The sequence below is a fragment of the Micropterus salmoides genome, unplaced genomic scaffold (genome assembly GCF_014851395.1).
Source record: "Micropterus salmoides isolate LMB-PRFRI ecotype aquatic unplaced genomic scaffold, ASM1485139v1 Ms_hic_scaffold_9, whole genome shotgun sequence".
Lineage (NCBI taxonomy): Eukaryota > Metazoa > Chordata > Actinopteri > Centrarchiformes > Centrarchidae > Micropterus > Micropterus salmoides.
Genome location: NW_024044681.1, coordinates 26,498,781 through 26,521,564, shown reverse-complemented (window position 1 = coordinate 26,521,564; position 22,784 = coordinate 26,498,781). Strand labels below are relative to the sequence as shown.

The window sequence follows — 22,784 nt, the reverse complement described above, 5'->3', positions numbered from 1 at the left end:
CATAGACGACATTCTGACATGTTGCATTAGGATAGAGACAGATGTAAATAATAAATTTAATGAAGGCTTAATCACATATTGCTGGTTAAGTTTCAGGATCCTGGTATTGTGCATGCTGGCTCAATGTCACATTGTCATGACTTACAGGGACACTTGAAAAGAACAGAGCTGTTAATGTTATTAGTAACACCTGTGCTTTTCCTAATGTGACAAGTCAAAATGTCCATGCTGTGAAGGTCTATTATTACTAGCACTTTTGAATAACCTGGTTCATGTGCTTATACCTCATCTTACATGATTCTGGATAATAGGCAAATATGGGCCATAGTGGAATAACAACACAAAGTCAAACAAGGGATCTGAAGGATGTGGTTTTTAACCTCCTCTTGGCTTAGAAAACATGACAACGCACAGAAACTGTTCCTTAACTGCAAAAACTGCAGGTGATATGGTGTAAAACTATACTATATCTATAATTAGAATATCATCAAAAAGGTGATTTATTTCAGCAATTCCATTCAAAAAGTGAAACTTGGATATTATATTAATTCATTACACACAGACTGATATATTTCAAATGTTTATTTCATTTAATTGTGATGATTAAAACTGACAACTAATGAAATTCCAAATTCAGTTTCTCCGAAAATTTGAATATTACTTAAGACCAATACAAAAAAGGATTTTTAGAAATGTTGGCCAACTGAAAAGTATGAGCATGTACAGCACCCAATACTTAGTTGGGGCTCTTTTGCCTGAATTACTGTAGCAATGCGGCGTGGCATGGAGTCGATCAGTCTGTGGCACTGCTCAGGTGTTATGAGAGCCCAGGTTGCTCTGATAGTGGCCTTCAGCTCTTCTGCATTGTTGGGTCTGGCGTATCGCATCTTCCTCTTCACAATACCCCATAGATTTTCTATAGCGTTAAGGTCAGGCAAGTTTGCTGGCCAATTAAGAACAGGGATACCACGGTCCTTAAACCAGGTACTGGTAGCTTTGGCACTGTGTGCAGCTGCCAAGTCCTGTTGGAAAATGAAATCTGCATCTCCATAAAGTTGGTCAGCAGCAGGAAGCATGAAGTGCTCTAAAACTTCCTGGTAGACGGCTGCGTTGACCTTGGACCTCAGAAAACACAGTAGACCAACACCAGCAGATGACATGGCACCCCAAACCATCACTGACTGTGGAAACTTTAAACTGGACTTCCAGCAACATGGATTATGTTCCTCTCCTCTCTTCCTCCAGACTCTGGGACCTTGATTTCCAAAGGAAATGCAAAATCTACTTTCATCAGAAAACATAACTTTGGACCACTCAGCAGCAGTCCAGTCCTTTTTGTCTTTAGCCCAGGCGAGACGCTTCTGACACTGTGTCTTGTTCAAGAGTGGCTTGACACAAGGAATGCGACAGCTGAAACCCATGTCTTGCATACGTCTGTGCGTGGTGGTTCTTGAAGCACTGACTCCAGCTGCAGTCCACTCTTTGTGAATCTCCTCCACATTTTTGAATGGATTTTGTTTCACAATCCTCTCCAGGGTGCGGTTATTCCTATTGCTTGTACACTTTTTTCTACCACATCTTTTCCTTCCCTTCGCCTCTCTATTAATGTGCTTGGACACAGAGCTCTGTGAACAGCCAGCCTGTTTAGCAATGACCTTTTGTAACTTGCCCTCCTTGTGCAAGATGTAAATGGTCGTCTTTTGGACAGCTGTCAAGTCAGCAGTCTTCTCCATGATTGTGTAGCCTACAGAACCAGACTGAGAGACCATTTAAAGGCCTTTGCAGGTGTTTTGAGTTAATTAGCTGATTAGAGTGTGGCACCAGGTGTCTTCAATATTGAACCTTTTCACATTATTCAAATTTTATGAGATACCGATTTTGGGGTTTTCATTAGTTGTCGATCATCAAAATGAAAAGGAACGAACACTTGAAATATATCAGTCTGTGTGGAATGAATGTATACATTATACAAGTTTCACTTTTTGAATGGAATTACAGAAATAAATCAACTTTTTGATGATAATTTAATTATATGACCAGCATCTGTATATGTTAATGCATGTGAAACCGTTTTGAGGAGAGTGATCGATGACTTATCTCATCAAATGTTGTGAATGTGAATTTATTTAGACCAAACTACAGTTGGTTTGTTTGTGGGCCATAGCGTAGGTTTGTTTTGGTCTGAGATGCTGGTGCTCTTCTGCGACATTTAGTGGCAGTGAATGTGGCTTACAGCGTCTTAAAGAAAATATATTTATTAGCTAAACTACTGTATATGATAACAATCACTCATTGCTTATTTTTTTAAAAGAGCTTAAATGCTCTTTTCTAATTACTTTTGAAAACATTGACATTCTGTGTGATGTACTCACCGTCGTACATCGCTATAAAGTCACCAATGTGTTTTAGAAAAAAGAAACATGTCCATCAAAAGAAAGCGATGCGCTGCTCAACAACAGGATAGCCCACTGTTAATGTATCAATATTAATTCAGTTTTCATCTGACTTAGATGTTACAGGGTGTGGTCTACATTTGTTCTGCAGAGACTGCTTTTAATGCGCCGTTAATGGAAAGAGAAAGTATTTCACTTGCCAGCTTGAGAAAGAGCGACGCAGGCTGCTTTCTAACCCTGGTGTGCGCTCACTGGATTTCAATTGTATTAGTAGAACAATAAAGTCTTAAACTGAAAAGGTCTTTGTCTGATTTTCTAAATATTTGCATCGGCTCTGCTCTGTGACTGTGACAAGCGCCCGAGACCAGCTGGGCTCTTCTGCATAACTGCGCACAGCCTGGATGAGCTCATTTCGGTTAATGAAGCAAAATGTAGATTACAGACTGGTAAAGCTATGAAGTTATGAATGGAAAATGTAACGAAATTAAAAGTAGATTACTGACCCAAAGAAAATACTGGAGTAAAGAGTAAAAATACAGTTTTAAAAAGAAACGTGAAAAGTTGCCAACGACTTATTTGATTTGATTTATTTATTTAGCAAATTTGCGTTTGGTTACTTGTAACAAGTTACTACCCACCCTGCTGCAGGCGTCCTCACTTCTGTCTTCAGGTAGGCTACATGTAACAGCAGCACTAAAGAAAAACTCTGTAATATTGAGGCACTTTGTTGCACCTGCCACGAGCTACCTCTTGTTTCTCCCTCAACTTTTCAGCACCACCTTTGCGTGTTTTCTAATTATGTCTGATGTGGAGTGTGCGATTGATTGACTAGTCACTCATATGGCCTACTATGCGCCAACTTCGAAATGGCCGGAGGCAGGCAGGCAGGCAGGCAATGCGAAATAAAAGTTTACACTACATGTCCATGTATTATGGCTCCTACGCGTATGGTTCTTCTATTAATACAAATAGGCTAATTATATGGTGTGCTTCTGCACCATCTTGCTGTGATCTTTTTGTCTCGTTGTAAAAGAAAAACTGCATTACCTGCACAGTGATGTTTAGTCAGCACTTAAAAGAGTTGGGACAGATCTAACAGAAGGTGGATAACAAACGTGGGCGTCAAGTAGTAAAGGTGCTTTATAAAATGAATTGTTCATCTAAAAATGTCAATTTAATTCATTCCTTTAAAACTACAGGGATGTTGTGTGTATTTGCAATCAAGTGGACACTAAATGACTAGATGTCGTTGGGAGTGAAGAACTTTCCTGTTGGAAACCTGAATTAACCAAATTTAGGGTTTTGTTTTCAGGTCTGACTGTTGCTAAACAAGGTAGAACAGAATTATACAAAGCTCTAAATAATTATGTATTTTATTGTAGAAAAATGTATACCTTTTAACCTGCATGTGAATCTGAAGCAGATGTAGAAGATTGTTGTAGCAGGAGTGTAAAAAAGCTGCTAAAGTTAAACGAACAAACATGACTTGCAACATAATCTGCTTGGGGGTGGGAGGTTTAAAAAAAGATCAGTTGAATAACTGGAATTCCTCAAACACAAAGTAAAACAACCAGCAGGGGGCGCTGTACCACGATACCCTCTGAAGAGAGTTTATTTTGAAAAAAAAAAAAGAATGTGAACCGGAAGCGCTAACGTTTGTGCTCGTTTTGTCTCATAGATCTTAAACTGAAATGATCACTCAGTGTCTACATTTGTGACGTTATATTATTGTATCTGAAACATAGACTACCGCATTTCACATTTTATTGTACAGACATGTACACTTACAGAGACGTAAAATGTTAAAACTGTTGCAGTCAATGTTATTGACTGCAACAGTTTTTGGCATTCTTCCAAACATTACGCAAATTGTAGTAAATGCGTTGTTTTCCGTGCAAGCTTATCAGCTCAAGATTAATTGTATTCAATAACACCATATTTATTGGTAATGTTCAGCGCACGCTTATAAAAATGTAACGTTACGAATGAGTGGAAACGACTAGATTAATAAAGCGCAGGCGGGTTTGATACCTGCGATTGGGAGCAGAGTGAGAGCTCGCCTCTCTGGTATCATCCGCCACCTCTAGCTTCTCCTCAACACCGCTGATGGCCGATCCATTCATTGACCACAGCGAGTAGATGTTGCATATGAGATAACATTACGATAAACTTTGGATGTTTGGCCTAGTGAGTTAGTATGCAGTCACCCGTGGACGACGTTAGCATCGGACGGCAGCTCGCTCGGTTAACGTTAACGTTACCGTTTATATGTTTGCCAATGACAGTTAACGGGCACAGACTCTAACGTGACCTCATCTCGCCAGCAGCGACACTTTTATGACCCGAGTTGAACTCATCGCTCCCCTGTAAGGTTTGTATTTTGAAATTATTACTATCCACTTGCCTGCCTGGATAATACTCACAAACAAACATTGTCTAACGTTATATAGACAACAGTAACTTTCCTGTGGTTTTCTGTTAACGGTAACATCCTAACGGTATTGTTAATGTATGTCGACGTAAGTTAAGTTACCTGTCAAAGGGGAAGGTTGTCTGACATTTTACTCTTAATTTTTGTTTCTGAACGACGGGGAAAGCATACACATGTCCTTTTGGCTAATGTGATGTTTAAAAGATGGTACAAAGAATAGCATTTTGTCGCCCTCTGGTGGTCGTAATCTTGTGGTAACAGAGTAATTACCTTCTTTTATGCAGTTTATGGTAACTACATAAATCAGCTGTGGAAGGAGCACAACTCCCTAAAAGTAGAAATATATAGTGTTTAGACTGGAGAGCTTTGCAATGTGTCATGTTTCACCATTTTAAAAGACTGAGTGCCTACATTGTTTTAGGTCAAAACAAGAATATTGGAAATGGCAAAACAAGTTACAAGCACATTATGATTTTCATCCTCATTCAGTCCACAGTTGTCCAGTTTCTGTTAATGCAAATGTGTCATTTGGACTATCGAATGGTTGTCGGGAAGTTACTTCTACCCATACTTTTTTATAGAGCTATTCTGTTTTCATGTAAGTAATTACTAATGCTATACATGAGTGCCGGTTTTATTGCTGTGAACTTTATTACCCAGCTACTGCCCAGGACCCTGGTCCTTCTGGTGTAAGAACCGTTATATTCACTTGCTCAGGGGGAGTATTTGAGAAGAAAGAAGAAACAAATGACTGATTATATTCTGTTTGTCTTTATAGTTATTTATTTAACTGCTTTAATATGATGTAGTTGTGTGTGTTGTGAGTGCAGCTAGGAGGTTCAAGTGTCATTTATTAGTTGTTTTATTCACCAGGTATCTGTGAGAAAGAGAAACTTCTTGAACACCATGGCCCCACACCCGGTGGTCCAGGCCGTTATTGACCTCTCGGCAGGAGCCGTAGGTAAATACAGTGTTTTGGCAAACAGTATAACAGAATACACCATGCGCAATATTTATTCTCTGGTGAAATAGTCCCGCTGCTTTTCCACTGCAACTCACTAGCTATCACTGACATAGCAGGTGTTTTTGATGACTCCTGTGTTTTTCCAGCTCATTTCTTTCTGTGTTCCCATTGATTGTTTGTACTGCTCATGTAGTGCCTCCCTCTCTGATTCTTATCTCTCTTCAAAGCGCATATGTTGCGCACAAACTTGGATTTTCCTGTAATTTTGTAGCCATGCTGTTGGATCACTTCTGCTGTTGACAAGGTTATCTCTTCCTCCAAGGGGGAGCTGCAGCTGTCTTTAGTGGGCAGCCTCTAGACACAGCAAAGGTCAAGATGCAGACCTTTCCTACTCTGTACCGGGGTTTTATCCATTGCATCTCGTCCACCTACAGACAAGTGGGTCTGATTGGTCTCTACCAGGGCACCACACCGGCACTAGTGGCCAACATCGCAGAGAACTCTGTGCTCTTCATGAGCTACGGCTTCTGCCAGCAGGTCATCCGTGTCACGGCTGGACTGCACAGTGAAGCTGTGCTGAGGTAGGGGGATGTTTACCAGGCTGTCCTTAAACATGAAGCCAACTTTACCCCGAGAACACATGGAAGATCTCTAACTGTCTGGTGTTTATCCTTCCCTGTGCGTTAGTGACATGCAAAAAGCCTGTGCTGGCTCAGTGGCATCCATCTTCTCCTCGCTAGTACTCTGCCCCACCGAACTCGTCAAGTGTCGGCTGCAAGCCATGTATGAAATGGAGGCATCGGGCAAGATTGCTAAGAGCCAGAAGTAAGTGGTTTTTAACACACATTTTTGGATTCTATTCTAGGGTCATTTACTCTTACATTACATTTTATTATTGTTGATAAAATTGGCCAATGTCTAGGAGATTGGGTTATGCTGAAAAGAATACGTTTATAACACATCTTTATTACATATTAACTAACATTATGCAAATAAAATGGAATTTATACTAAACAAAAATTATAAACGCAACACTTTTGTTTTTGCCCCCATTCATCATGAGCTGAAGTCAAAGATCTAAGATTTTCTCTATGTACCCAAAAGACCTATTTCTCTCAAATATTGGTGACAAGTCTGTCAAAATCAGTTAGTGAGCACTTCTCCTTTGCCTAGATAATCCATCCACCTCACAGGTATAGCATATCAAGATGCTGATCAGCATGGGTATTGCACAGGTGTGCCTTAGACTGGCCACAATAAAAGGCCACAGGCTCAGTTTTGTTACGTGTGTGTGTGTGTGTGTGTGTATATATATATATATATATATATTGATTTATTTTTACATTATTCTTGTTAAAAACCAGAAGAGAGAATTGGTAAAAAAATTCAGAGATTCGGAACTTAAGAAATCTGAATATTTTACCAACCTGAAAACAAATCCAATTATTAAAAATACATATAAAAAACACAATGACTACACAATGATTAATGATAAATTGCGTTTTCTTTGTAAAACCATGAATATTTAAATGGTGATTGAGAGAAGACATTAAGATGATTCACTGATTCACCACAGTGATTGGCTAACCATACCATATATGGTATTTGGTAATATTTATCTGGGTTAGTATGTCATTCATGTAGTTGTGTAACTTTGGACATGTCAATCTGCATCTACTACTGTAGCATGTGTGTACTGACCGAGCCATACTTCCCTCTGCTCTGTCTGAAGCACAGTGTGGTCGGTGGTGAAATCCATTATGAGGAACGAGGGACCGCAGGGCTTCTTCCAGGGCCTGACCACCACCATAGCCAGAGAGGTCCCCGGTTACTTCTGCTTCTTCGGTGCCTATGAGCTCTGCCGCACAACCTTCGCAGACTACATGAAATGTGACAAAGACAACATAGGTACTGAGAAAATGTTCTGTCTGCACCCACACCCTGTCGAAAAAACAGACGTGTCAGATTTTGATTACAGCTTATAGCGACATTAGCAACCTAAACTAGAACAGTTGATCACAAATGTGCTCACAGGTTGATGATATAATGTATATGGAATTTTTCTTTAGAATCAATATTGCTGCAATTATTCACTAATGTTACTTTAATATTGGACTTTAACTCTGAAATAGCAGTTATGAATGAAGGTTTATTACCCACCTAATGTGTTTTTCCTCTTCCTTATATTTGCTCTCACCTCACACACATCTGATGCACAGTATTGAGGTGTTTGTGTGTAATGGGTGTGACTGTGTATGTTGAAGGTGTGGCTCCAATCATGTTCAGCGGCGGTTTCGGGGGGGCGTGCCTGTGGCTGGTGGTCTATCCTATGGACTGTGTCAAGTCTCGGATCCAGGTCATGTCCATGACGGCCAAACAGGCAGGGTTTTTCAAAACCTTCATGACCATCGCTCGTACTGAAGGTAGGCAGAAGGGGGGTTTGATGTTTGCTTTATGAACTCTTTCAGGGTGAAAAAGAATCAAAAATCTTTTCCCTTATCAATCGCAATGTAATCTTTGCTGGGGTTTTTTTGTTTAGGTGTGAGGGCGCTCTACTCTGGTCTTACCCCCACCATGGTCCGCAGCTTTCCTGCTAACGGCGCCCTGTTCCTGGGTTATGAGGCCAGCCGGAAGCTCATGATGAAGCAGTTTGACAGCTAGAACATGCGTAACACTAATGAAGGAGTGGTGAACTGGAAGTGAGGTTTTAAACACTCCAGCTGAAGGGGTGCCTGGTGCATATTATGTATCAAGACTGAGTTTACATCTGCAGCCTGAGGTCAAGTCCGCTTATAGTGTGTACGATGTGGTTTTTACCATTTCCTGCCTTTTGTTAAACTTACCAAAAAACTGCCACACTACATCTCTCGCACCCCTGACATAGTGTTTCTTCATACCGTAGTAATTAATTTTATTGATTTATGTATTGTATTGTATTGTTTTCAACACTCAAGAAATGCTATTGCCAACATACAACGTGCGCGTGTGTGTGTGGCAAAATTTAGCAACCTTAATCAGTGTCTTTACAAGGAATGGTCACAGTCTAGTTTACTACCTCAACAGCGTCGTATACGCACGAGATATTTTTTTCTCTGCCAGACAGATCAAATCATTCTTCACTTGCTCTGTATTCAACTACATGAGTAAGAAAAGCACTCCGTTAGGTCGTGAGGTTATTGTTGCAAGAAGAGTTTATAAAAAAATATGAAGTGGCATATACTAATTCCATTAAATTACCTACAATGTGATGTGATCAAGCTCAGCTAAGAGTGCACCTCTGTTTTGGATCTTTGGACGCTAAACATTTGCTTACTCCTCACAGTGGGCAGTGTTACTTTTCAAACAGCCTGGACTGAAGTCTTTAGAGGATGCATTAGCCTCAAAGCAAAACATCCAACACAGCCAGCAGGTGGTTTTACATTTTTTAATCATACTGAATGTTTGTGCATTCTCGTGTTAAATTTCCATTCCTGTTGTGATTAAGTTTTCACCCTTTTGGGACCCAGTGTCAGCCTTTGAAAACCACTACACTTTGCCTTTTTTGTTGTGTATCCCTTTATTGTTATGTACAAATCAGTGAAAGAAAATATCAACTGCCTCATTCAATGTACCATTTGCACACTACATTCTATGTGCAGTTTATTTCCCCAGTGCTTAGTAGATGACAGAAATAAATCTCTGTCATATTATTTTAAAGTTAATTAAGAAATATAGGTATTTTGGAATGCTAACAATTTGCAGTAATACTGAAATGATTGTACAGATATCAATACTGCTATTCATTGTAGTAATACAATCTACATTAAAGGTGTCATTGGAGAATAACTTTGTCCTGTTTTTCATTTTACAAGCTATCTCTTGAAGACAGTTGTTTAAAATGGAAGGTAAAATAAACCAAAAAGGTTAATATTGTTGTAAAATGCCAATTACAGTGTTACAAGACAGCTGTAGCTGTGAATCAGCTTTTTAAAAACAATTTATTCAGAATTAACCAAATAACTAGAATTGTTTCTTATACTGTGCCATTTTTTTTATTACACTGCAAATAATTAAGATTTCTGTCTTTTATTATAATAAAGTATTAAAGCATCATGAAATACACATAAAAAAATATGAAATCTGATGTCACAAGACAGCAAGTTAAGAGCGAATTATGTTTAGCAGATGCAGCAGGGAACACTACTCTCAGTCTTCCAGCAGGGAGCGCCAGTCAGCTGTCAGGACCTCACAGCGGCTGTAAGCAAATAAAAAAACAAAACCAAACACCAGGGGAGGAAAGATTTAATTAAGATTCTCTGATATTACAGAAGTTATGAAACAACAAATCCTGACAACTGGGAGAACTGACTGTTTTCATTTCAGATCCAGGTTCAGCTTACCCCTTTGTTGGTGCAGGTTCCACACAGGCAGCCAAAGAGCCCATTGATCATCTGAATGGCGCAAAGAATCACCTGCAGAGCGCTCGTGGCCACCAGAGTGCCAAACAATCCAGTGTTGAACTGCACGATGTTCTTGGGCTCTGTGCATGTCCCCCACCACGTGTCGTCGGTCAGGTAATTCTTTTGGCTGTGCAGAAGAGGGAGGGGGGTGTTATGAATGAGCAGGACATTTAACACAGGCGTCTTCAGAAAGTTACTCACCTGTTTTTAAAAGGCGTTGTCCAAATCAGAAGAACTTTGCAGAGGGGCCCATTTTGCAACCCGAGCACTGCCACAATGAAGCTGTAAACTGCACCAGCCACACCCACTGCAGCGAATGCAATTGATAAGAACATCTGCAGAGATTAGATGATAAGCAGAGGTCAGAAACACTTCTGTTACAGTTTAGGACATGGGATGTTCATACTGAATCTTTCCCCATGCTTAATACCCTCCTCCTCTTAACAATTCTTTCGTGCTATTGTGAAACGAGGTATTTGTTAATTTAAGGAGAAACAGAGTCTTATTGTCTGCTGACATTTGTTTAACCACTCACATTCGTCACGTTCGTGTGTGTTTTGTTTTTCTCAACATGTTCAACCTCGGGGAAGACCCAGGACTAGGTGAAGAGATTATATTTCCACACTGGCCTGTACGCCTCGGGATCCCTCAGTCAGAGCTGGTTAATGTGGCTCGAGAAAGAGAAGTTTGGGGTCACTAGCTGGAGCTGCTTCCGCGACGCCGACCCCGGATAAGCGGATGAAGATGGATGGTTCAACCTTGTAAACTACAGGCTATTCCAAACTTGCTAAAACTGAGCTTGCACTAGCCTGTTGGTAATATTTTCTACTTTTAGGCTCACTACTATATTTTACTGGTACCTACTGTCATACTGCACCCACACGTGACATCAGAAAACGTTATCATAGCTCTAAACCCAGGAAAAACAGGAACACAATTCTAATCTTGGTGTTATTCTAAGACGCCATGTGATAATTTTATCAGTAGCACTGCGAGTTCAAAACTCATTTCAGTAAATATTTTGTGCATGTCTTATCTAAATGAATGTGTTATTAACAGACTGCATTCTTTACGTGCACAATGCAGTGTGACTGTGGTGTGCTTTTTCTTCCTTAAGGAAGGTACTTTTCTCAGCTTTGTACATGTTGATAGTAGGCTATATGCTACTGCTCGTTGTTGTATTGTTAGTATTTTTAGTTAGTTTTTTTTTTATTTTTACATTTTGATAATCTTCTCGGGGTCTTGGAGCGTCACTCAGTGCAGGAGCGACGCACTGCTGTGAAGTTGGGCATTTTAACTTTGGGTCTGTGGGACTGACTCGCGTCTCAAACTGCATTTTGGCGCTTCCTCGTTTATCATTTTTCAGTCCCGGAGGTGTCTGTTTGGGGTTATTAACTGTGATCATGTTTCTCTGAGGCGTCATATGTGTACATTACAAACAAGTCTTTTCAGTCACCTGTTTCTATTTTCACTGATTTATATCGTGATCCACTCTTTCCTGACAATTAACAACGTTCAACTATAAGCTGGTGAAATGCATGTTTGCATACATACAATTTAGTATAATTTATATTGCTGATAATTTATATTGTTAGTCATTTTACAATGTAGCCTACATCAGCCCTAATCTTTCACTGAGCACTTAAAACTTCATTTGTAACACTAATTTGTATAATTTCTTTGTCATTTCTTTTTGAAAGAAATAACAGGAAAAATGTGTAGGATACTGTGCTGTGATGAAAATGAAGCATACTTCGATTTCCCCCCCATGGTTGGTTCATTCTTAGCTTTAGGCTACTTGTCTCCATTAAAAACACGTGCATTTAGGCTACTTGAGATTGAAAGTTCTTTTTGACCTTAGAAATAGCATGTATATTTCTGACCTACTCACCCCACAGCGATTCCCACAGCAGCCCTTTTCCCCAGTCAAGTGGATGTAAAGTGCTGGGATCAACACCTGTGGCAGGGCAGACCAGTTGATAGTAGTTAATATTCAATTCGATGTAGTCATGTAACATTTTCACTTAATCTTTATAGGCCTAAGTCAAAGCTTTCGGGGGAAAACTGCATCAAACTCAAAAGCTTGAAACTGCTTCAGTCAGAATGACGTATCAGCACAAGATGGATCTTGAAGCACAAAACTAGGAGTCGGGAAGGAAAGATGACCTCTGCACAACATGCAAATAAACACAGCCTATAAAGCCAGCATTTTCTGTTTTAACTTTACATAGCCTATTTAACCAACATTTTTCTGATGCTGCACATTGGCTTACATTTCAGAAAAGGATTTGCAGCAACTTGTTGTCCAGAGTCACACCCTTCACAAACAGGTTACAGATAAGACGACTTACCAGTAAACCCCCTCCAACGAGTCCCCCCATGTATTTCACCTCCTCGGTAATGTGTCCATCTTTGGCGTACTTGACGTCTCCTCCAGGAAAGAACAACACTATGTTACAGATGATGGATATGACCACTAATGGGTACAGAGTAACAGCAATGCAACGGGAGCATTTTCCAGTGCACATGTTGTCAAAAGGAAAACTAACTAACTGCTGTCAAACTTGTTCTGTGTGACTGAGCTGAAATTCTTCCTGTTGTCAGACAGTTTTGCTTGAAGCTGACCCAGCGAATGAACTGTGTCTCCGTGAGCAGAAAGTAAATAGCCCAAGTTCGTGTGATTTTCAGGGTGTGGGAAATAATGGCAAAAAAGATAACATGGACTAACAGAGAGCCCGGGATAGGCCGCAGAAGCATAGTGACTCATGCCAAGGTAGGCTCTGATTGAAAGACAACACGCCCAACAATGAAACGTCACTCTGAAGGTCCTTCCCGAGCGTCCTCCAAACGTCACTGTGTCAGGTCCCCGTGTTGGGTGGACAATATTCCCCGTTTGTCGGAAATTGTTTTGTTTAGTCAGATCATAGTCATAGGTCGCATCACTATTAAGCCTACATATAGGCTGCATGTGTAGTTCAGTGAGGCACCCAATATGCTTAGTTCCTTGTAATAATGCCTATTAATAGTAAGTGCTAGATTGCCTGCCCTTGGTGGACCGTTGAGGAAGCAGGGATTTCCTGTGAGGGATCTGTTTCAACACCATTAATTGCGGTATTCTGGTGTAATGTAGCCTATTGACATTGTGACTGCAGGATCACAGCACGGGTGGACATTAGTCCTGCGTGCAGCAGGTTTGGGAGAGCAAGAACAATGTGTCATTGACATCAACTGCGAAAAGTTGATAAACGACACAGTGTGGGTGGTTAAACACTGACGGTACTAGGCTACAATTTATTTTAGAGGTCATGCTTCCCAAAGCACGCATTGTCTCCAAGCAACGCTTGGGTGAGGCAATGCTCCTCATCAGTGATTAAGGTGCTGATTCATTTGAGTTTCACACAAACAATGAACAATAGTATCGTTTGAATCCGTTACTTAAAGCAACACGCAACCACCATCATTTACAACAGAGTCATAGCCAGAATAACGCGGATGGTAAGATGGTGCCCTTTTTTATTCCAAGTGTCTGTAAGATTCTCATTCATTGAAAACATGGTCTGATGAGGATGATGTTCAAAGGAGGAAATTAATGGAAACAACTCAAACACACAAACAGTGGGAGATTTAATTTGCACTCTCTCTCTTTACTTAGTATTTTCTGTCCAGCCTGACATTTTCAGTGGGATCAGACAGGCTTGAAAACAAACAAAAACAAAAAACTAAATTAAATGCCAATAAATACATTAATATGTCATTATTCTGCATTGCGCTGGGATGAAACAAAGCCATCAATGATAATTAACTTTTATTAGAAAATACCACAGCAGTGACTGGCTTAGTAAATGATTGACCTTTATTGTAGGATATGATCACACTTGTTTTACTCACTTTTGTTAATTCTTAAGTGCTGCATCATGAAAGATACACTTTGGTCTCTTCATTTGCTTGAAGCCAGGGCACTGTGGAGCAGGAAGCATCCTGCATGTGCCCCCCATTATTAGGCAGCAAACGAAAGAAAAGCAAACGTTTGGGTTGTGATTTCCACCATCATGGTAAATGGCAGTTGCTTATACCTCGCTCTGTCTTGGCCTATAGCATCTAAATGCTGCTGAATGTATGAAACTGTAACCTTACAAGACAATAGAAGCTCCTGTTGTGACATCTAACATGTTGGCTTTGCTACCAGGGAACAGCCAGCCAAACAAAAGTAAGTTTATACATCCAACAGTCTGAGATAACTGAAATAGATGTATAGATGTAAATGCTGAAACAGTATTGAGTGACATTTATAGTCATGGAATCAACATGAAATGTGTTACTGAAGAAGAAGTCGTGGTATTTATTATTTTGCCTGAAATGTACAATAAGCCAAACAGTTAATATTACTGTAAAATGCTAAATGTGATTAAACACAACAAAGAGCTGTAGCAGTGGATCAGCAGCTTATGTTTTAAACCTATTTATTTAAAATTGAGCATACAATTAGAATGAGTTTTTTTGTAATACTGTGCTTGTTTCACAGCATAACCTAATATAATGCAACCTTGTGAAGCTTCACGAGATACATAAAATTGTAAAATCTGTTATCAGAGAGTGGAACAATTTCAAAGTGAATGCTGATTCAACCAGTCTCAGCCTTCCAGCAGGGGCCACCAGTCAATTCTTCAGATGTGGGTCAGAGGCATCCTTATCATGGTTCCTATATGTTAAATACAGAGAAAAAAGCAAAAAAGCAAGGTGAACTGAAGTTAAGATTCTCTTAAATGACACACCTTATGTGAGAACTAGCTGTATTCAGATATCCTAACATGGAAACTCTGTGTGACCTCTTTGTCTTTACCTCTTTCTTGATGCAGGCTCCACACAGGCAGCCAAAGAGGCCGTTGATCATCTGAATGGCGCAGAGAATCACCTGCAGGCAGCTGACTACCATCAGAGTCATGAACAATCCAACGTTGAACTGCACCACATTCTTAGGCTCTGTGCAGTCTCCCCACGACTTATAGTCATTCAGGTAGGAAGAAGTACTATGTAAGAGAACAGGCTAATAAATACTAGAACTTCTTTTATGCAAACAAGTGCCGTAAAAACAGTTACTTCTGTTTGTACACTGGAAGGACTTGTAACTTGGCGTTGTAACTTTTTATTTAAGTTGTATCCTTAATTGGCAAAGTAAGGATAAAAGCATGGAAAACATGGAAATTGTCTGTTATTTGTGTACAACCTATAAACATCTACAGTAGCCTATATCACTAATCCATAAAGCTAGATCTGTATATGTATCTATTTCTCCATTTTTCTCTAGTAAAATAATTACTGCTTACCTTTTTAATGCCAGAAGAGTTTTTGTCAACTTTAAAACTGATGATACACGGAGCAACTTTTAGAACAATGGTGCTGGGCAATGTTGCCGTCAATGGTAAAGAGTAAAGATTACTATCGTAATCCTCTTCCCCCATCACTCCGCCATCCTCCCCGCACCACCGCTATCCGTTCAAAACATAGTCGGACTTGCGACCAGCAACATTGCTCAAAAGGTTGCACCGTGTATCATCAGCTTAAGGGAATAGTAGTTATTGTTAGTGTTCAAATTGTTGCAATAAATCTCGCCAGATGTGTAGGAGCTCTTAGAGTAGATGTTTTACCTCTTCGATGCAGCTACATTCAGTCTCCCTCATGTTTTTGCCCTAATATTACTCTTCAATAAAAAGTAATCCCTAATGTCCCTCAGATGAATATCCAAAGTATCTGAATTTACATTTCACCACAGCGTCAATGTGCTTTGCTTATTGTTACTTCTCTTGAATGTTTGATCTTCACTGTGCAGAATGATGTTATGTGCAGACTTTACAAGTCAGTTATAACGTTAATCTGCTGAAGAGGGAGCGTTTATTTGTGCTCACCTTGAATCTGAGTTTAAAATGTGTACCTATACAAAGCATGATTTTGTGACATGATACATTTGGAAACCAAGCATGATCCAATACAATCGTCCTGTTTTTGTCACCTGTTTTTGAAAGGTGTTGTCCAATCCCCACCAGCTTTGCAGAAGGGCCCGTTACTTAAACCAAGCGCTGCCACAACGAAACTGTATAGTCCACCGGCCACCCCCACTGCGGCGAACACAATGGATAAGAGCATCTGCAGAAGGTAAATTATAAGGTTAATGTTTAAATATTTTCTGATTTATATCAGTAGTATAATAGTAGACCTTTTGCAAAGGGTTTGAACTTAGATGTCCTTTTTAATGAAAGGAAAGGAGAAATGTACTGTGCTGTGTTGTGATACTGCGGCATTATCTTATCTAAAGAGGAAATGTTGTGCAATTGTGATACAGCACCATTTAGCTTTTTTGTTTTTTATCATTGAGTAATTCTCAGCTTTGCTGGTCTCCATTAAACACTTGCATATATTTGACTGTGAAAGTTCTTCTAGACCTTAGAAATAATAATTTGACAAAATAATGTTAACTCAAGGTATGTTTTCCCTTTATCTTTTACTGACCACCTAAAACATCTACTTCTGACCGACTCACCCCAAAGCGATTTCCACAGCAGCCCTCTTCTCCAGTCAAGCCAATGTAAAGTGCTGGGATCAACACCTGTGGCAGTACACATTCATTGACAGGGAACCAGATGCAGCATCAGTGTCAATCATGTTCAAAGTAGTTCATATATTTTGTTTGTTTAAACAATTCAGCACTTTGAGGAAGTTAGTCCTCAGTCAGGTTTTGAGGAATTCCATTTCAAACTGTGGCATTAAAAGTTTGAGACTTGTAGCAGTCAGGCTGAAAGGTGCATCATTAAAATATGGGGTACCTGATGACACTAATCAATAATGCAACGGATCTGAAATGTTGCTAGATTAAGAGAATCACTGAAGCACAGATTTAGGATCCAGAACAGGTGAGGTAACCACTGAGAAACCAATAAAAACATATGCAAAGTATAAAGCCAATGTTTTTCAGTTTTACCCAATGCTGCACATTATATTTCAGAATCAAGCTTAGAGCAGCTTTTAGTCCAGAGTCTCACACTTTAATAAGAGGCTAGACAACTTACCAGTAAACCCCCTCCAACGAGTCCCCCCATGTATTTCACCTCCTCGGTAATGTGTCCATCTTTGGCGTACTTGATGTCCCCTCCAGGAAAGAACAACACTATGTTACAGATGATGGATGTGAGCACTAATGGGTACAGAGTGTAGGCAATGCAACGGGAGCATTTTCCAGTGCACATGTTGTCAGGGTGAAAACTCACTAACTGATGTCAAAGCTCTCGCTTATAAGGTTTTGGCTCATGTCCTTCCTGTTTCCAGAAAAGAGTAGTCCCACTCACACTTGAAAAGTAACTATTTCCACTGGCAGCTAGCTACTAGTATGATGACTAATTGGTGTAGAAGGTGTAATAAGGTGATGAATAACTGAATTACATGTACTTTGTTGCATGCACTTTTGTGTAAATTATTGTTCTTAGCGTAGCTTACAGCAGACTCTGTACTCTCTGTACTATGGGTGTCTAAATGTGTCTTTTAAAGCGCCAGTTCCGAATTCCTACATTACACTGGATTTTTTATTTAAGTTGTCTCCACAATTGGCAAACTAAGGATAAAAGCTCAAGAAGATGGTCTATTATTTATGTAAAACCTACAATTAATTATGTTTATATCATATCGTAGTGTGGAATAATTGTTATCTGTAGCAGATATGTTGTGTGATAGGCATAAATATATTTTATAGTTGCCAATGCCTTTGTTTTTAGCTGGGCGACCAACGTTGCATTGGTGTAAGGAATCTGGTGTATAGTTCACTGTTGTGTGTTTCTGTTTCTGTATTATATTGTATGTTCATGTCATATTTTCCTTTATTTTTTTGTTGAATTAATATGCCTGCCGCAGCACAAATTGCCCATTTGGGACGAATAATAAGTGATTGATTGGTAAAACCTACTAAATATCTATGTCACTGTTCCATCAGGAAGAGTGTATTAATGCTGGGTAATCCACTTTGGCACCATGTGCAGTCAGTGGTGTGCTGAATTCAGTTTGCAGTGCTACACAAGAGATAACAGCCAGAGTAGGAGATGAGACCTTCCATTGATAGATGCTTCTAAGTCAATAAGTGTCTCCAAATTTTGCTAACTACTGCACAGATGAGCGAGCGGGCACATCAGGTCAGTGGCCGTGGAAGGTTAGGGCAAAACCTACACCCGACCTGTGGCCCTGCTGGTGACTCTACTCACTCTCCTGGCTGGAGATGGCAGCCATCCACCTTAGGATGTTTAGCTTTGCATTGAGTGGTCTTTTTTAGGAGCAAATGTACCTCATCCAGTTGGGAGCGGCTGTCCAAAAGACTTTTGTTAAATATTTATTCCTGATACATGTCCAATATCATAATTTCACTTTGTCTTGCACCTTTGTGCTCTTTAGTTGAGGCAGTGAGATAGAGGTTGGGTTGGATAAATTGGTGCTGTGAGTGAGTACGTTGCTGTGGATTAAGCTGAACCATCCTTCATTCTCAACTCTTTTTGTAATTTCCTGTGTGATGTTCATGGCTATGGTCATGCTGCAGAAATTGAATCCTGGCTTAAATTAGTGTTCTGGCCAACACTCCAGGTGGAGAGCTGTGATAAATACTGCTGGTGCCTTACAATCCTACAACGCAGCAGTTTTCTCAAGTAGGCATATTCTTTCCCAAAGACTTCTCCTTCGCCTAAACCGTTCTGATGTAATCACGCAGCAGCAGGGCATCAACACAGCAAAGGTGGTTATATACTAGTTTTTCATCCGGGCATACTCACATGTGAGATTTATTTAAGCCGACCCTTTAATAGGCAGTGATTAACAATTAATAAGACACTTATAAGACCTTATAGGCTGCTTATAAACATTAATAAGTCAATTTAAATGTTAATTAAAGCCTAATTAACACATTTATTATAGCTTATAAGACAATTATAGGCTCTTAAAAACGTGTTAACAAGTTATATATACCTCATGAACCTTAATAAGATGTTTATTACCATTAACTAGAGACTTAATGAGTGTTAGTAATGTCCTAAAACACATTTATTATTGCCTGTAAGATATTTATGAACACTTATTAGAAACTTGTTAACAGTTTATAGATAACTTATCAATGTTAATAGGATGTTTAATGACAGTAATCAGACTGTAAGAAGTTTATATTACTGCCTTAAAAAGGCTAATATATCCTTATTTAAGCACTTATTAACCATTAACAATGCTCCTTTGCAGCTACCTAAAGTGGGTCAGTGTCTTATTAAGGTGAGTAAATGTTTGTAAAAAGAAATAATACAAGAAGGATGTGGAAAAATATTTAAAAAGTTAGTGTTATATTATACAAAATCCTCCCATCCTCCAGCCCCACGAAGATCTTCTAAAAAACCTTAAAAGTCCCACTAAGTAGGTGAAAGCCTGCGCTACAATGGGAATACCAAAAAGGACCATTGCTCCTGCGATGGCTATTCCACCTTGCTTTTTAAGACCTCCCTCCCTGATTTTTCTCGACCACAAATATGTTGAGTGCAAATGAAGGGAGGGCCTCTTGGCTGAATGATGAAGGATGGCTGAGGAATCGTTGTCATCACAAACCTGTGAAATATACCAAAGATAATTAAACCTGCTTTTTTTGCTAGATGTTAAGAACACATATAGCTCTTTACTCTCTCTCTGAACCGGAATCTGGATGGGATTATGTATTTTCTGTGGTAGCTTTGAGTGTTGTTGGCATTTAAGTCAAGAAATATGTGTGCACATCAGAAATACCTTTGTGAACCTTTATTATGTTTTTCTCACATGGATTTGCCTACATTTCTAAACAATAACTATCTTCTTTGAATTGAAAAACACTTATGTGGAGAGAGTCATGTATATATAAATCAAGAAATACATTTGCGAGTCCTGCAGTGTGCATTAATAAAAGGTGAGAGGTCATAAAAATTTTTTTTCTTCATTTGGTAGTCCTTGATTAACGCCTCTGTCTTTTCATCAAGGTAGAGAATGAGGCCTCTGATCACAGCTTCTCTTCAGGACTCAGCGCTGCTGTCCTACAAATATATGGAATATGAGATTATCTTACAGTACAGATATCAGAATGCTCCAACATTAAACTAACAGCTACAATACCTCATTTATGATGTCAAGGGTCTCATCAAATTTCTTCCCAACAGCTCCTCCCTTCCAATCTACGTGTGTTTGTCCAACTTCCCTGGGAATGTGGACTTTAGTGGCTTCGGTCTGTTCCTTGAGAATTCTTCCTTGATCTGAGAAAGAGACTGAGAGAGAGAAAGAGAAAGATCATGAGATACTGAGAGAAAAGAATTAGAGACACAGGGAAAGAGAAACAGAATACCAAGAAAAAGTAACCCTAGAACATAACACCATGGTATCAACAAAAATAGATTACCAAGGTAATGGGTCCAACTCCCGCACAATCATTTTTTATACTGAGTAAAAAGGTTTGTTGTGTGTGTGTGTATGTACCTAAGAAGATTGACTGTGATTACTTCATGCATTTTGTAAAAAAAAACAAATGCATATTAATTCAAAACTAGATATATTTATGGAAGCCCTAAACGGGCATCGATTAAATTTTTTTTTAATTCCGTTTTCCCATGATAACGGGATAATTTTCTCGTAATCTCGAGATAACAAACCATATCTAAATACAGGGGTTGGCCGGTGCCTTTCTTTATGATAATTTCACCTGGATTTGCTGAGTCAGCAGTTATCTGTCACGATCCCCTAGTCTTGAACCCTTGTCCCAGGCCCTTGGTATGTGTATGCATGACTTTTGTTTATTTTTCCCTCTTTGTGCAATTGCGGGATGCTTGGTCTGTTGGTTTTTTGTGTTGTCTGTCTGTGTTCTCCTTCCCTTTCCCTGCAGTCGTCGAGAGGAGGCATGTCCTCGGATCTGGTTTACTCACTCACCTGCTCCCCATCCCTGATCACTCACCTGCTCTTCATCAAGCAATCTCCTCAGCCTTCTTATAATGCCTCCAGCCATCCAGTCGCCGCTGGATCGTTGTGTCATTTGTGTATGCACTCGCACCAGCCAACTTCAAGTTAACTTGCTTTGTTGAGTTAGTCTGTCGTTCTGATCCTTAGTAACTTTGTTTCTCTCCGTCCCTAGTCATCTACACCAGCCATCGGTTTTGTTATCCTTGGACCCAACCCTTGCCACTCTGCCTGCCCGTCAGCACCCATTTCTCGGACCTCAGCTCAAGTTCCCTGCATGCCAGCCACCCTTACGCCATGCTTACCATCCACCTATTGTTCCCTGTAATAAACATCCTGAACTGCTCTCTCCGTCTCTGGTCTGCTTTTGGGTTCTCTTTAGGAAATCCTGACATTATCTCAGTTGGTAGAGCCCAGGACTTGCATCCCAGGGTTTCCAGGTTTCGTTCCTGCTCCCTGAAAAGTTTTTTATTCTTCTTTATTGTTCTTTGTGTGTTTAATCATTCTCTTCAACAAAGTTGTTATCAAGAGATTTAGGGGAATCCAGTGACACATTTCCCGACGGCTATTTCAAAGGTCCTGAAATAGCCATCAGGAAATGTGTAGTTAAATGGATTCCCCTGAATGAGAAGTGGATGAATTTCCTCTGCCTGGGAATGATGGGGAAATGAAAAGTCCATAGGTTGATGAATGTGGACCAATCACTGGGATGCGCACACTCCAGCACGTGCTTAATCGTGAGCATGTGAATCAATTATCTTCATAACAACTTTGTTTGAAATGAATATGGAAAAGATAAAAATAAACAACAAGTCTCTTATAAGGATCAAACTCACAATCTTATGACTATGAGTCCTGTGCCTTTCCATCTGAGCTAATCAATGTTGTTTACAAGAGTTTTCAAGAACGTTTAGTTATCTCAAGATCACGAGAAAACAACAGTCGTCATCTCGATCACGAGATAATTATCCCGTTATCCACGGAGTAAAATAAAGATATGAATCGATGGCCGCTTAGGGCTTCCGCATAAATTCATGTAAAGATACAAACTTAACATTTTATTGTTAAAATAAAATATTATATTACATTATATTACAACATTTACTCCTACTTGGAATTTGGTGCAGTCTTAACTTGTCAACAAGTTTCTAGTAAGTGCTCATACGGATGCTGAAAAGAAATAAGAAATGTGTTTATTCATATTTTGAGAAAATATTTAAAACTTACAGTCTTATCAATGTTAGTAACGATGTGTTTTATAAGCTGCCTATTAACATTAAGATTTTTTTTAAATAAGTTCACTACAAGTGTCTTTTCAAGGAAATAAGAACTTTCTCAATAACCAATCCTTGTAAAGTCTAATTAATGTTTATAAACATCTTATTAATGTTAATGACAGATATATAAACCATCAACAAGTTTCTAATAATAAAGTGTCTTATAAGCAATTATAAATTAGTTAATTGTGCTTTAGTTAACACTTATTTGTGTTTGTAAGCATCTTATAAGGTCTTATAAGTGTTTTATTATTTTTTAATTACTGCTTATTACAAGCACCTTAAAATAAAGTGTTACTAAAG

The 22,784-nt window shown here is 39.3% G+C and overlaps 3 protein-coding genes across 3 annotated transcripts; 1 reads left to right on the top strand and 2 right to left on the bottom strand.

The window, feature by feature from the left end:
• The first annotated feature begins 4,199 nt into the window (after nt 1–4,199).
• Nucleotides 4,200–9,613, top strand: slc25a15b (solute carrier family 25 member 15b). The gene is made up of 7 exons (XM_038707436.1): nt 4,200–4,764; nt 5,698–5,785; nt 6,111–6,369; nt 6,476–6,613; nt 7,521–7,696; nt 8,053–8,211; nt 8,328–9,613. The coding sequence occupies exons 2-7, from the start codon at nt 5,731–5,733 to the stop codon at nt 8,447–8,449; spliced, it is 909 nt and encodes a 302-aa protein (XP_038563364.1). The 5' UTR covers nt 4,200–4,764; nt 5,698–5,730; the 3' UTR covers nt 8,450–9,613.
• tm4sf21a (transmembrane 4 L six family member 21a) lies at nt 9,326–12,990 on the bottom strand. Its single transcript, XM_038707437.1, has 5 exons — nt 12,579–12,990; nt 12,119–12,184; nt 10,429–10,562; nt 10,168–10,354; nt 9,326–10,022 (listed from the first exon to the last, which is right to left on the bottom strand). Exons 1-5 carry the CDS (start codon nt 12,753–12,755, stop codon nt 10,014–10,016), a joined length of 573 nt encoding a protein of 190 aa, XP_038563365.1. The 5' UTR covers nt 12,756–12,990; the 3' UTR covers nt 9,326–10,013.
• Nucleotides 12,991–13,834: 844 nt separating this feature from the next.
• On the bottom strand, nt 13,835–17,509 carry LOC119894769 (transmembrane 4 L6 family member 1-like). Its single transcript, XM_038707435.1, has 5 exons — nt 17,289–17,509; nt 16,763–16,828; nt 16,235–16,368; nt 15,068–15,254; nt 13,835–14,926 (listed from the first exon to the last, which is right to left on the bottom strand). Exons 1-5 carry the CDS (start codon nt 17,463–17,465, stop codon nt 14,918–14,920), a joined length of 573 nt encoding a protein of 190 aa, XP_038563363.1. The 5' UTR covers nt 17,466–17,509; the 3' UTR covers nt 13,835–14,917.
• Nucleotides 17,510–22,784: the final 5,275 nt, after the last annotated feature.

Bases quoted from the DNA above. Each gene is read 5' to 3' on its own strand.
- slc25a15b (XM_038707436.1), top strand. From the start codon at position 5,731: ATGGCCCCACACCCGGTGGTCCAGGCCGTTATTGACCTCTCGGCAGGA. The intron at 7,697-8,052 runs GTACTGAGAAAA...TGTATGTTGAAG, and splicing joins ATGTGACAAAGACAACATAG to GTGTGGCTCCAATCATGTTC. The intron at 8,212-8,327 runs GTAGGCAGAAGG...TTTTTTGTTTAG, and splicing joins GACCATCGCTCGTACTGAAG to GTGTGAGGGCGCTCTACTCT.
- tm4sf21a (XM_038707437.1), bottom strand. From the start codon at position 12,755: ATGTGCACTGGAAAATGCTCCCGTTGCATTGCTGTTACTCTGTACCCA. The intron at 12,185-12,578 runs GTAAGTCGTCTT...GCCCTGCCACAG, and splicing joins TCGTTGGAGGGGGTTTACTG to GTGTTGATCCCAGCACTTTA. The intron at 10,355-10,428 runs GTGAGTAACTTT...TCTTCTGCACAG, and splicing joins ACAACGCCTTTTAAAAACAG to CCAAAAGAATTACCTGACCG.
- LOC119894769 (XM_038707435.1), bottom strand. From the start codon at position 17,465: ATGTGCACTGGAAAATGCTCCCGTTGCATTGCCTACACTCTGTACCCA. The intron at 16,829-17,288 runs GTAAGTTGTCTA...GTACTGCCACAG, and splicing joins TCGTTGGAGGGGGTTTACTG to GTGTTGATCCCAGCACTTTA. The intron at 15,255-16,234 runs GTGACAAAAACA...TCTCTTACATAG, and splicing joins ACAACACCTTTCAAAAACAG to TACTTCTTCCTACCTGAATG.